Source organism: Centropristis striata, chromosome 16, assembly GCF_030273125.1.
Source record: "Centropristis striata isolate RG_2023a ecotype Rhode Island chromosome 16, C.striata_1.0, whole genome shotgun sequence".
Taxonomy (NCBI): domain Eukaryota; kingdom Metazoa; phylum Chordata; class Actinopteri; order Perciformes; family Serranidae; genus Centropristis; species Centropristis striata.
The window spans coordinates 25,010,170-25,025,597 of NC_081532.1; the positions used below are offsets into that span (position 1 = coordinate 25,010,170).

At 36.2% G+C, this 15,428-nt stretch overlaps 1 protein-coding gene across 1 annotated transcript in view; it reads right to left on the minus strand.

The window, feature by feature from the left end:
- ankrd6a (ankyrin repeat domain 6a) overlaps positions 1-15,428 on the minus strand; it is a 35,256-nt gene that overhangs the window by 8,294 nt on the left and 11,534 nt on the right. The window contains exons 9-10 of the mRNA XM_059352914.1: positions 13,714-13,875; positions 2,090-2,239 (exon numbers count right to left, since the gene is read on the minus strand). Coding sequence (XP_059208897.1) covers positions 2,090-2,239; positions 13,714-13,875 — 312 coding nt within the window. The remainder of the gene's footprint in view (positions 1-2,089; positions 2,240-13,713; positions 13,876-15,428) is intronic.

Here is a 15,428-nt window from a genome sequence, read left to right on the forward strand (position 1 = left end):
TATATACAAAAATGTTGAACTAGTTGTCAAAATCTGTCAAGCAAATTTTATACATTTTAAATTTTTATTTTTAACTAAAAATGTCTCCATTATTGTACAATTTCTCTCAGGTGAACCTCAGCTTTCACTAATGAGAAGGGCTGTGTGAAGCATTAGTTGAACCAATAATAATTAATAAAACCTGCCTTGATAATAAACTGAAAATGTTTTTTAACATTGTCTTGAGTCATTTCCTCAAAAGTGTGACTCCTAAAGGCTGTGATGTTGATAGCTTATTCAACTTCTCTATCACTCAGAGCTGAATCCATAAACCAGAAACACTTTTTCTTTTACAATCAACAGATTATTGTATTGATCATACGTGTAAATTAATGTTTGTGATGATGTCCTTCATTTTTCATTTGTTGGGCATGAAATTTGTTCCTTTTTTTGTACAACACTCAGTAGAGAAAGTGAGTGAGCCATGTCAGAGCAGCTTTGCAGAATGTTTATGAAAGAAGAAGACAGTAAATGATGGATTTGCAGTAAACACTTTACTGTATTGCAAATGAAAATGACTTATCATCAGAGGGGAAAAAATCAGCTGTCATTCATTACTGTATTGTCAAATAGACCAAAAGAAAAAGGAGCAGAATCTGATCAATGTAATCTACAATCCATTAGATTTGAACATGAGGTTTTCTGTTTTGACAAACTGTGTGAAAGCGATTGAAAATTCACCAGTTAACATCTACTGTTTTGGTTTTGATTGAGCTTGTGTGTAAAAGGAGTTAAAACTAATTTTAAACGTGTAAAATGTGTGTATTTTGTGTCAAAAGAAGAAGAATTGTGTTAATTGTATCGCCCACACAGGCTGATGTTGTGGTAACTGTGTGAAGAGTTTTGAAAAAGCGTTAAAAGTATTGAACAAGTCATAGCGGTTGTAAAAAACTGTAAATGAAACATACATATTCAGTGTGTTGTACTCAGGTACCTCACTAAATACAGTAATGTGTAACTTTACTGTAGTTTTTTTCATTTTCAGGTAGCGTAACTAAGATCTGACTGTTTTGCATTAGAAACATTTCCAGAGTAAAGTGTCATAATGAAAACATGACAGAGACATTTGACTATCTTGTTCATAAACATGGTGTCAGGACTTTTCATCTTGATGACACTGACACTTTCATTGACATGAATACTGCTGTAGAGGAATGAGCTCTGATCCATTTAGAGCAAATGACACGCTTTTACCGGTTATCAACTAGGTTTTGAAGTTTGTACTAATTGTTTTGAGAAATGCATTAACTCTTGTGCAAGTGTAAATAGTGATGTGAGAAATGCACCAAAGCGACTGAGAAAAAATTTAATGGTTTATTTCTAATAGCAGATGTCCACACTGCAAAAAAAGAAAAGTTGTGTGAACTCAAAATTTCAAGGCAACAAACTTCGATAAAATTTTAAGTTGGACAATTAAACTAAATTTTTTTTGTTTGTTTTTGAGTTTGCTCAACTCTGAATACCTGATTTTTGTCAACTCAACCGTAAGTTGCACTAACTTATAATTAACATTGTAATAACTTGTCAGCTAATGTTGCGACCACAATTTTGAGTTAGCATTGATACGCTAATGGCTACTCTTGTAGCTGTAACAAGCAGCGCCGCTAGCATCAATTAGCCGCTAGCATCAGTTAGCCGCTAGCTTTCGCTAATGACCGAATTTCACTGCTTTCCTGCATTTCACAACAAAGAAATAAGAGTTATCAGAACTATTGTCCCTTGTTTTGAACCCCAACTTAAAGATATAAGTAACAACAACTCACCAACTTTCGAGCAGACAACTGGCTTCCTTTGTTGTGCTAACTTACCTTATTGCCCTAAATGTCAATAATTTATATTTCCAAGTTTTACCAACTTAAATCACTGTTTTAGGCCATAAAATACAAGTTGGCTTTTTTGCAGTGCATAGATGTAAAGTTTTAGATTTAGATTTGTTCAAAATCTGCTCCAAACAAAATTACAATTTTACCCACTCAGTCCTCTGGGTCCTTTAGATTTATAAATTAACCAGTATTTAGCAACAAATGTTTGCAGTTCAGTCATCACTAACCTGTCTTATGTTGCCGTCCTTATCTCGGTACAGTGTGTAAAGCTGATAGGTTTTTCCATTCTGAACAGAATCTTTACCATCATCCCAGAGTAGATTCTTCTTCACATGGAAGTCACTCTCACCTTTCCTCAGATCATTTTCATTTAAAACCTGGAAACGAGTAGAAATAAAGTACTGTTAGTAACCCGTGCAAAATGTGGACAAAACTCTGTTAAAGGGCTATTCCCATTGGCTTCCATAGGATATGCAGATACGTTATGGCATGAGATAAGGTGAAAACTGGAATGCAGCATTGTTTATCTTGTCAGCACAAACATAAGTACATAAAAAAATCATGTCATGTAACAATGACAGATTGTATATGTAAGTGTAACAATAAAGGAGCAGTGATTCTCAAAGTCACCACCAAAAGCCCAGCTTCGAAATAAGGTTATTAAAATTGACGAAAACTAACAAAATGATAAAAACTAGAGCTGAAAAAAACATTTTTGTTAACTGAAATAAAAATAAGGTTTTTAAAAAAACGATAACTAACTGAAACTGTATTTTGTGGTTATAAAACTAACTAAAACTAACTAAAATTATAGTGAAAATGTCCTTGTTTTCATCTTTGTCAACTTTTTTCAGTCACATTTTAAGGCTTAAAACACAGAGTCCTGTTTAAAACACCTGTCGAAGTTTCTGTAAATTTAAGACAACCTGTCACCTGTCATTTGCATCATGCAAACATTGAAAATACACACTTGTCCACAAGGTTGGAATCATTTTGTTTTCATAAACAATCCTCTGTTAATTTCGGTTTCATAACTCACATACAATAAGTGATAATTCTGAGGTTATTGAGGGAAAACTCTTAGTTAATGTCTTACTGGTTGTATAATAAGGCCATGCAGAATAAGACATTAATAACTACTTTATAATGACTAATTAAGAGCCTATATGTTTCTTATTTGCATGCTAATAAACAACTAATTAATGTTGAATATGTGTTCCCTAATATAAAGTGTTACCAAAATATCACCTAACTGAAATGAATCTTAGCTGTAAGAGTTATCCCTTAGAAAAACAAAGTATACTTCAAGTTTATATTATGAAGTACACTTAAGTAAAGTTGACATATATTTCCCAAATATACATTTTGCTGCAAGCATGCTAATAACAATGTACTAGTAGTATACTTATAAGTGTACTACTGCTCCTTTTTCTTTTTGTGTATTTGACAATAAAGTAATGAATGACAGCTGATTTTTTTCCCTCTTTACTCTACTGTAAGTAATTTTCATTTGCTATACAGTAAAGTGTTTACTGCAAATCCTGTCATTTACTGTCTTCTTCTTTATAAACATTCTGCAAAGCTGCTCTGACACGGCTCGTTCACTTTTTGTACTGAGTGTTGTACAAAAGAAAGGAACAAAATTCATGCCCAACAAATGAAAAATGAAGAACATCATCACAAACATTATCTGGAGTCTTGGGCTATTTTGTCTATTTTTGAATCCTTTTCATGTCTTTTCATGTCTTTGTAAGTCATTTTGTGTCTTTTTAGTCATTTTGTGTCTTTTTTAGTCCTTTAGTCCAACATAAAATGTGATTTTGAATCTTTTTTTTTTCCTTTCAAAACACTATCATGCTCAATAAAGAATTGTAAATGTTGCAAATGTGAACAAAGGTGTCAAATCTAACATATAAGAGGGTTACATCCAGTTCTATCATTTTATACTAAATATATTTGAGCTTGTCTCCAGTTTTACTTGGTATATCATCATCAAACTGAAACTGGCCTCATGGAGTTTACAGCCAGAACTTTAGAGGTAAATTTACAGTAGGGCTCCACGCTGCTTTGTTTTCTAGTCTGGATGTGATGAAGAAGTCTGGAATTGGAGCTTTTGGAGACTCCAGAGGGTTAATTTACATGTCTGATCAATACAATAATCTGTTGATTGTAAAAGAAAAAGGAAAAAAGTAGATAAGAAACATGCAAAGTGATTCGGTTTGTGTTCTTCCATCAGTTGTCAGTGTTTTTTATGACACGGTGCTGTGACTGACTAAATGTTTCTGTTGAAGACAACGTGTGTCAGTGCTTTGGTAGATTTGGTGAACTGTGTTAGTGTATTATTGTATTTTGGAAGTGTGTGTCTGTGTTTAGTTACACTGGGTGATTTTGACCATGAAATTAACTGTTTGGGGGATTGAGTGTATCAGGTGTGACGTTAACAGTTTTGAAAGAGTTTTTAAGGTTCTGACAAACGGGTCATAGCGGTTGTAAAAAACTGTAAATCTAGAAATAAGCATGTTGAACACTTAAAATAAGAAAGTAACTCTTAAAACAAGATAAATTATGTAACACTTTTAAATCTAAAGTTTTTTGTTTATCTTGGTAAGAAACAAATAATCATCAGGTCACTCTGCTCGGGCCAGTTCATCACTGCTGGCAGCTTTAATTTATCTTGTTTTAACAATTAATTTCTTATTCTATTTTTAGACAGAAAGAGCCGCCTGCACCAGTTTGACTACAGCCCTAAGAAAAGGTGTCTCAATAATACAGTTTCACAAAATGTGTCTTTACTCTCCACAATAGCTCCCTTTTAAGCAAAAAAAATCAAGAATCATTGGTCAGGTTTCAACTATTTATTGACTCATTAAACATACTTCAGCCTCAGCTGTCTGGGTTTTTGACCGGGTCACAGCACAATAACAGCAGCAGTTTCACTCATCGATAACATCGCCCTCATCCCTGGATCAAAAAAACAATTTTGTGCTGCCCTACTCATTGACCTCGCTAAAGCATTGACCTCCCTAAAGCATTTGACACTGTCCATCACAAAATGAAACTTCATAAACTTTAGTGAATAAGTGTGGATGAAGCAACACTAATTTGGTTCCACTCTGAATACACACTGTTGTTTCAATCTAGCCATCTTACCCACAGAAATGGGATGCCAAAAATTCACTTCTGTTTTCACGCCTATTAATCCTGATTTCCAGTCTGGGATGTCTGATGCTGGTTTTAAACAGTGGGGGGATAATGGTGTTCATAGACTGAGGGACTTACTCTTGGATAATGTGGTTATGACATTTGAACAAATGATAGAGAAATATTCTGTCCCGAGACATGACTTCTTTCGTTATTTGCAGATAAGGCGTTATATCTTGCACAGTACTATCTTTATTGAGAGCCATGAGAGCTCCCCTGTTGAACAGATAGAGAGGTATCTGTGAGTCTATTTTATAAAACTATGTATTTTACACCCCCTGTTGGGTTGCAGAGGCTTCAGGGCACATGGGAAAAGGAGCTAAACATCATAATTGATGATGAAGAGTGGAAGGATATCTGGACACATGCTAAATCAATTTCATACCAAAGCAATAGAGTTAAAGATTATACACAGAATGCACATATCCCCCAATCCTACTCTGTCACTCATGGGCCTTAAATGCAAGATAGAAATTGGTACTCTAACTCAGTAGTTCTCAACCTTTTTGAGACGCGACCCCCAATTTAACATGCATGTTGTCCGTGACCCCCGCTCACTGAACACAATCAAACAAGTCCCGACCCCATTGTTTTAGGTCATGTTCGAAACTGCAAATGTACGGGTTTAATGTATTATCTGAAATAGAGAAGATATATAGATATATAGACCCTGTGTCTCTCATGCTGGGCCTCCCAAGCCCACGCTTAACATCCAAACATAATAAGAGGCTAATTTAATAATATCATTGCAGTGGATTAATGGAAAAGTACCAACTGTTAAAGGCTGGCAAAGAGTTGTGTTTGATCTAGTGCCATTAGAGTACATTACATGTATATTGCATTCAAAAACAGACCAGTTCTACACTGTAAAAACAAAAAAAAAACAATAGCTACTCAATAAAATTGAGGCAACAGATTGCACGCAATATTATTAATTAAATCTAACTACGTTACAAGTTGAGTTAATAACAACTTAACAAGAAGTGCCTGTCAATTAAAAACGGACTAATTCTATTGTGTTGGATTCATTCAAAATTCTCTTGATTTAGAATTACATACACATAAAGATTATATTTAATGTGGTCAAAATAAGTAGATTCTATCTCAAACATTTTTATATTTAAGTTATTTAAACAACTGCCTCAAAATCGAGGATGCATTTATATTTAATACATTTTATCAAATATATTAAGTAAAATGACCTGACTACAGAATAATTTATTTCAGTGTATAAAGTGTGGGAACCCTATTTGAATTATGTGGAGCCTGATGTCTTTGCAGGGATTTTCTTGACTGCTCATACTACACATTATTACTGTAACCCCAAGTATTATTTATACAGATCTGAGCTGATGTTCTGTTTTTTTGTTTTGTTTTTTTGTTTACTTGTCTTGCTTTTTATTTCTGTGAACCATATTATGTGACCATCCTTTACTTGTAAAAGTAAAAAATTAATAAAAAATATTGTTTAAAAAAAGCGAAAAAAAGAAAGAAATGGGATGCCACAAGGGTCTAAATTAATAAAATAATATAAAATCGCCTGGCATAAAGCCTGATTTCCACCGGGCGCGTTACTGCAGCGTAAGGTCAGCGTCGCGTATGACGTTGCAAATAGGTAACACTCTAATCAATGAGAGCATTTCCACCGGGCGCGTAGCGTAACGTTACTGCAGCGTCGCGTCAGCGTCTCTACGCGAGCATTAGGTAGGAGTTCTATTTCTCCGCGAGACACTGCCAAATCGCGTGAATCTCAAAAGAGCAGATCGCACCAGACAGGAAGTCCGACTCAGAATCAGCGTAAAACACTTCCGCCCCTTTCTAAATAAAACACAACACGCAGTTCATGCAGCCTAAAACTACTTCACATCAACATTATGTTATGACCGGGGCACCAGATCGGCAATCAATCAATCAAAGGGTCTCAGAGGATCGGCGACACGGAAGACAAGAGACTGATTGTTGAAGTGGAACATCATACAATCATTTATGACAACATATTGTTTTTATAAGGATAGATGGTCAGATCAACATATCTTTCACCTCAGAGAAGCAAAGTAAGTTGGTTTTTGTTGTTGTTGTTTACTTTATACACACAGTTTATCCATAGACTGTATAAATAGAGTTTAAAGTTTATCATGGGATCTTGCGGTCTCCCGTATGGTCAGGATTATCGCGTGATCTCGTTATCTCGCGTGTATACGGCCGGCTTGCTAAGCTGACGTGCTGCTGCTGTAACGCGCCCGGTGTGAATTGACAGACGCAGCAAAAACGCTGTGGAGACGTGCTGCTGCTGTAACGCGTCCGGTGGAAATCCCCAGTAACGCCTGGATTCCACTGGATGCGTAACGACTCCGACAGGGGTCTGTCCGCAACGGCTGCGTATCTACGCAGTCCGTCAACACCCACTGGATCCGTCTGTGTCGGAGCTGTTGCGGACAGCAGAGTCCCGAGGACGCACGAGATCTCGCGAATTCACGCCTAATCAATTGATATAACTGGAAGATAATCAACATCTCCTCATTAATGACTGGAGACAAATCCAGCGACTCCGTCTTAACGAGCGAAAATAAAACCCGAGGTATTTTATTTTGAAAATATACCGGTGTTTTATTTTGTGTCTGTGCAAGACTTCCTGTCCGGAACGATCTGCTCTGTGCTCAATTTATGCGTGCTCCGTCGTCCGACAAAAATAGTGTTGCGAGGGCTGTCGGATGGCCATGCGTTGTCGGACTCATTACGCAGCGGATCTGCAGTCGGTGGAATCTCACACATTGATTATAATGGGTGCGTAACGGCTCCGACGACGGATCTGCAGCCATTACGCATCCAGTGGAATCCAGGCGTAAGATGTTGCTCATGCTGAAAGGTATACAGGGAAGGGTAACTTGTGGAGACATGCCTCAGTGATGTTGTGGCTTTCCTCTCTGCTGAAACTGATCACAGCATACTGTTAAACATACTTAAACACGCTGTTAAACGGACTATTGGGCTCATTTGAAAAGGTTATGAACAGATCTTGAGAATCCCTGCCATGTTTGAGATGAGCCACTAATTGACAGAGGTGTCAAAAGTATTCACATCCATTACTCCAGTAGAAGTAGAGATACTAGGGTTTAAATAGACTTATAAAGACGTAGAAGTATCAACTCAAGCTTTTTACTCAAGTAAGTTGTACTAATTTATAATTTTACATTGTAATAACTTTTAATCCTTACTTCTGCTAACTTCTGCAATGTGCTGAATTGGCACGATTGTAATGCTGCTATGAAATGTCAGCTAATGTTGCGACCACAATTTTGAGTTAGCATTGATACGCTAATGGCTACTCTTGTAGCTGTAACAAGCAGCGCCGCTAGCATCAGTTAGCCGCTAGCATCAGTTAGCCGCTAGCGTCAGTTAGCCGCTAGCATCAGTTAGCCGCTAGCTTTCGCTAATGACCGAATTTCACCGCTTTCCCGCATTTCACAACAAAGAAAAAAGAGTTAGCAGAACTATTGTCCCTTGTTGTGAACCCCAACTTAAAGATATAAGGAACAACAACTCACCAACTTGTTTTTGAGCAGACAACTGGCTTCCTTTGTTGTGCTTACTTACATTATTGGCCTAAATGTCAATGTAAAATGTCAAATGTAAAAGTATACAAGTACTGGTTTCAAAACTACTTAAACTATAAAAAAAAGGTAAATGTAATTTAAGGGGGGAAAATGCCATTAAGGACAAAAGCTTAGGCCCCACTACTCTACTCATGCACAGAACAGAACAGTTTCTTCCCAAAAGCAATAACAACCCTGAACTCTCATATGCACTGACGTTCCATATGGACTTTACTACTGTGCAATATTTCCTGGCAATGTGCAATAATTTGTGCAATAAATTGTCCTTCAATGTGCAATATATTTATGAACACTAAATAGCATCATGGCAAATTGAATTGAAGACTGTGCACCTTACCTCCCTTTCTTGCCTATGTTTTACATCATATCTACATTTACTTGCCTAAGTAGGTGTATGTTTATGTTTATATTGTATATCTTTTATGTATTTTATTTATTGTCGCACTGCTTTCTGGAGTCAGCTCTTAAATCTCATTGTACATGTGTATAGTGACAATAAAGGCATTCTATTCTATTCTATTCTATTCTATTCTATTCTATTCTACAATTCTACCTCCCCAAGAAAAGCCATAATAACAGTTATTATTAAAATGTTTATGTTGAAACATTTGGGATGCACCTGTTTCAGCTCCATTTTTGCCCATTGAAAATGAACATATTTCAGTACAATGCAAAAACATTAAAGAGCCATATATGTGTACTACTTGAGCATTGACATGTTTCATGGAGCTGAAGATATGATGACTAGTTGCCTTTAAGTATTGTAATGGTGCAAAAAGTCAAATTTCAGAGGCATGTCAACATGTTAGCCTTTACTGAAATGTAAATGTACATCCAAGCTTAGCTGCAGGAATCTGTGTCTTGCTACATGTTCCACTGCATAAATAACGGTGTAACTTGGTGGATTTTACACAATAAATTTTCATGCGTGAGAAATACAATGTGTGTTTGACAAAAGACTGAAATGAGTGACTGTCACGCTCAATGGTGACACTTGAGAGCCTTGTATCTAACACGGACGTCTTGTTGCTAGGCTACATACATCTGCATTCCTCGCTGGACTGTGATGTCATGTGCAGGTACAAACCAATAGGGTGTCAGAATGGTATATATGTTTATACTTCCACAATCACAATCACTCTACCTGGATGGAGCCATTTATCTGGATAGGGGTTTTTGTGTGTGAAAATGAAAATGAAAACAAGCCGAAATGAAATGGGTGTATGAAGGTTATTTTTAAAATGTAAGGACTAGAAAGTACAGATAATTGCTTGAAAATGTTAAGGAGTAGAAGTAAAAAGTAAGCCGAAAAATAATTACTCCAGTAGTGCATAGATACCCAAAATTTCTACTTAAGTACTTAACTTGACACCTCTGCGAATTGAGCTATGTGTAGGTCAGAAGACTGCACAATGAAGGAAGAGTCGCTTGTACCATTAGAAGTAAGGACCTGTGTCATTGATTTGAAAGAGAGACTGACCGCAAGAGAAGGAAAGGAAAGGAAACTAACAGCCACAGCCGGCTTTGTTTGGATCTGCAAATAACCTTGTAGTACAGTGTAAATGACAGCTCGGCAGATTTTTAGACATTATCCTGCATCATCCATCAAGAGCAGCTGGGGTCTAAAAGCTCTGACCACGTCATGAAACCTGTTCTTAAACACCATAACTTTAAACCTAACTGAATTTCCAGTCCACAATTTTGTGTCTTTTTTTAGGTAATTTTGTGTCTTTTTTGGTCATTTTGTGTCTTTTTTTGGTCATTTTGTGTCTTTTTTGGTCATTTTGTGTCTTTTTTTGATCATTTTGTGTCTTTTTTTGATCATTTTGTGGTCATTTTGTGTCTTTTTTTGGTCATTTTGCATCTTTTTTTTTGGTCATTTTGTGTGATCTGTCTCACCACACTGTGCAATGTCTTTTAGGGTTAGCATGCTTTTCCATTTCTGTTTTGTTTTAACGAAGCCATCCATGAGAAAGGAAACATGAGGAAAATCTGATTTGCCATTTCTGGTCGACCTGCTATATCATTTGAACAAACTGAACCTTTGAGCCCAAGTTAAAGCCCAGAAGCTGCCTGAGGTGATGCAGAGTGTTTTTTATTTTATTTTTCAGCAAACTCAAGCTCTTGAGATGCACCTTCATAAAGAGAAAGGTCACACAATTCCCCTCCTGGCTGAAGGCTAGTGGAGAGGAAGCTGGGGCTTTAAAGGAAATAAGAAAATATCAGACCTTAAAACTGTTAACTGTTGTGCCTGTAAGTCACTGGTGCTGTTGTATTGTGTGCATGCATATGTTGAGCAGTTTGTTTGTTTTTTTGGATCTTTATGCTCCATCTAGAGGCCATTAGATAAACTACAGCTTATGAGTCATCTGTATTAGCTTTAACACTTTTTGGGCCCAGTTGAAACAATCTGTAGCCCATGGTCCATGGAGCATGGTGCATTCAGGGTGTCTCCATGTTCACTGTTTAAATGGTGCGCAATTTGGGGATGAAGTAAGACACAAGGGGCAAAGGGACTGTATTTAGTCTCCCTGTGTGTATGGAGGTGCATCTAACTCTGAATAATGCACCTTAATCGAAATGCTCAAATACTCCGCCATTGACTTTAGACCAGGGTTTTGTCGGTCATAGAATAATCTGTTATTCTGTCTCTGTTGTCTGTCTCTGACGTAAGACACTATCTATGGTTCACTATCTGTGTATGTAACCTCTCTCTGTGCATTTATAGATTAATCATGCAAGCTGTTTGCTACAATGCTCATGTGCCAATATTGTTTTTAAACTATGATTTAACTAAATATATTTACACCAACTACTTAAACTTTCTCTGACCTAATTAGAGTAAGATTCTATTATCACAAAAATATATATTTTATATGGATATTGTTTGTTGCAAAATCTGTGTGTCCAATAATATCTCTGCAGGTCAAATCAAGGCAGGAGTTTGTGTTTTGAAAGTTTTGTTAACAGGTCAGGTCACAGACATGATGTGCTGAGCAGGAAGAGAACTGTCTTCTCTGCTTGGTGACGTGTCCACGTACTGATTAAACTGACAAATCAGCGGATCGAGAGGAGGCGACTTCTGGAGAGATCAACCCACATTTTTTATTAAACCTCTGTTAGGATATGAAAAGGGTTCAAGGAAAGTAAACTGACCAGCCTAATGTGATGTCAGGGACGTGTAGCTTGAACCCAGAGACTCTGTAACTGCACATTTCTTGACATATTGTAATAAAATGAAGTTAAACTGAGAACTGGGACGTCTCCTGCTCATCATTCCCCATCAAACGATCGGTGCAGAGAAATAGGTGAGGATTTACTGTTGGAGTCAGATAAATTAATTCTAAAGGTTTCCTCAATCTATTTTTTCAACATTGGTCCATGGCACAAACGATGGGCACAAAGTACATTTGTTATGCATACAACTTGGTTGCTGGGCAACAATGACAACTGTGTGGGTCTGAAACTATCAATGATGCCCTTTAGGACTTCATGGTGGTCCTTACTGGTCTTTGAAGTAATATAATTACTGAGATCCTTAGAGAGTGCAAACAGACACTACTGTGTGCTCATCAGCGTAAATGTATGTCAAATTTTGTTTTCTTTGGAATAAAAGAACAATTTAAAACAAAACGAATCATCAGGGAATCAGAGAACGATGTGTCAGTTCTATCTAAAAAAGTTGGTACGGGTCATATTTCAGATTTTTGGCTCTTCACTCAGACACATATGGACTTGTACCAACATCACGTTAGAAAGCAATTTTCAAATTGCAAAAGCTACAATTAAAAATTTGATTTTTTTTAATGCTATGCTTTGATGCAAGTGTGTGCCTTGTGGAGGTGGGACTGAGTGAACAGGCAGCCCCTCAGTAACTGAAGCCTTCTAGTGGTAGTTTCAGTTTGTCCATGAATAAAATCTGCAGCTTATCAAGATTCATTCAGAATGCAGTAATTGCTCAGCTATGATTAGACAGTTATACATGACAACTGATATATCAATGAGCCACTGATGCTGAAGTGTTAATAAAACAGTGAAGAACACCATAATGCCCTGAAAGTCACATCCACAAACCACTCTGGACCAAGGTTATAATACTTTTGGATTTTTCATTAGTTTTAGTTTTAATTTAGTTGTCAATTTTTGTTTTCAAATTCAGTTAGTTTTAATTATTTTTTATAGTGAGTTTGCTAGTTTTAATTAGTTTTTATTTTTTGGAAAATTATTTTTATTAGTTGTATTTTTTTTGTAATGGGGTATTTGTTGGGTGCCAGATTCAATAAGGTCACAATAAATGTTTCCTTTATGTCCTTTGTCTGATCCATCTCAGCCCCAATAAGTTTATTAAGTCATAAAACCAGATAGATGAAATAGATTTCATATCAACCAAAAAGGTTTATGTATGAAGAAAGTTGACAAAGACGAAAACGAAGGATATTTTCACTATAATTTTAGTTAGTTTTAGTCAGTTTGGTAACCACAAAATACAGTTTCAGTTAGTTATTGTTTGTTTTTTTAAACTGTTGTTTTATTTTTATTTCAGTTAATGAAAATGTTTTTTTCGATTCTAGTTTTCCTTATTTCGTTAGTTTTGGTAAACTATAATAACCTTGCTCTGGAGCAACTATTCTCAACCTTGGGGTCCGGACCCCAATTGGGGTCGCGAGATGATTTCTGGGGGTCGCCAAATCATTTTGGAAGTCAGCTCTGTCTCCACTGTGTTTTAGTCTTTTTGGTAATTTAATGTCTTTTTTTGTGTGGTAATTTTGTGTTTTTTTAGTCATTTTGTGTCTTTTTTTTGGGTAATTTTGTGTCTTTTTTTGGGTAATTTTGTGTCTTTTTTGGTCATTTTGTGTTTTTTTTTGTCATTTTGTGTGTTTTTTTGGTAATTTTGTGTCTTTTTGGGTGATCTGAACTGTGCGTGTGAGATTCTGTTCAGTGAGTGGGGGTTGCGGACAACATGCATATTAAATTGGGGGTCGCGACACAAAAAGGTTGAGAACTACTGCTCTGGAGCCATGTCCTTGTTGACCCACCTGCTCCTTGGCTCTCATCCTCCTGGTGAGGCTGCTGGGGCTGCTGGTGGCTGCTGGGGAGCTGTGGTGAAGCTGCTGCTGCTTCAGAGGATTCATCTTGAAGGCAGTTCTGCTCTCTAGTTGTTCACTGCTGGGAGTTTCCTCCACCACAGAACTGCTGCCCTGCTCAGGACAGACCCACAAAAGGCATAAAATGTCAAATAAAAAACTGCAGTCAATGATATATATTTTTTCAAATTGGTGAATAGATTAAACTACACTGTAAAAAAAGATAAACAATAGCTACTCAATAAAATTGAGGCAACAGATTGCACACAATATTATTAATTAAATCTAACTAAGTTACAAGTTGAGCAAATAACAAAAACGGACTAATTCTATTGTGTTGGATTCATTCAAAATTCTCTTGATTTAGAATTACATACACATAAAGATTATATTTAATGTGATCAAAATAAGTAGATTCTATCTCAAACATTTTTATATTAAAGTTACTTAAACAACTGCCTCAAAATCAAGGACGCATTTAAATTTAATACATTATCGAATATATTAAGTAAAATGAAATGACTACAGAATAATTTATTACAGTGTAGTGCAGTGCCTGTTGGGGCCAGGTACATTGTGCAGTTTTGTGCAGCCAAAGCCAAGTACTCAGTACCAGTAACCTGAGTACTTGGCTTTGGCCAATCTCCTCTAGGCTTGATGACTGTACCATCCTGCTCATGGGTTTACCCAACAAACACCTCCAGAAACTTCAATTCATTCAGAACTGTGCTGCCCCAACTCTGATGAAAACTTGCACCACATCCCCCCATTCTTCAGAATCTACACTGGCTTCCCAAACTGTAAAAAAAGATGAACAATAGCTACTCCATAAAATTAAGGCGACAGATTGCACGCAATATTATTAATTAAATCTAACTACGTTACATGTTGAGTTAATAACAACTTAACAGGAAGTGACTGTCAATTAAAAACGGACTAATTCTATTGTGTTGGATTCATTCAAAATTCTCTTGATTTAGAATTACATACACATAAAGATTATATTTAATGTGATCAAAATAAGTAGATTCTATCTCAAAAATGTTTATATTAAAGTTACTTAAACAACTGCCTCAAAATCAAGGACGCATTTATATTAAATACATTTTATCAAATATATTAATTAAAATGAAATGACTACAGAATAATTTATTACAGTGTATAACGTGTGGGAACCCTATTTGAATTATGTGGAGCCTGATGTCTTTGCAGGGATTTTCTTGACTGCTCATACTACACATTATTACTGTAACCCCAAGTATTATTTATACAGATCTGAGCTGATGTTCTGTTTTTTTTGTTTGTTTACTTGTTTATTTGCCTTGCTTTTTATTTCTGTGAACCATATTATGTGGCCATCCTTTACTTGTAAAGGGGAAAATTAATAAAAAATATTGTTTAAAAGGGAAAAAAAGAAAGAAATGGGATGCCACAAGGGTCTAAATTAAGGACGCATTTATATTTATTACATTTTATCAAATATATTAATTAAAATGAAATGACTACAGAATAATTTATTAAAGTGCATAACCTCAAGAATTCAGTACAAGATCGCTCTCATCACCCACCTTTGCATCTACAGCAACGCCCCACCATACCTCAAAGACCTCCTCACCCCTCACTCCTCCACCATCTACCACAACTCCAGTCTGTGGACACCTTTAAAA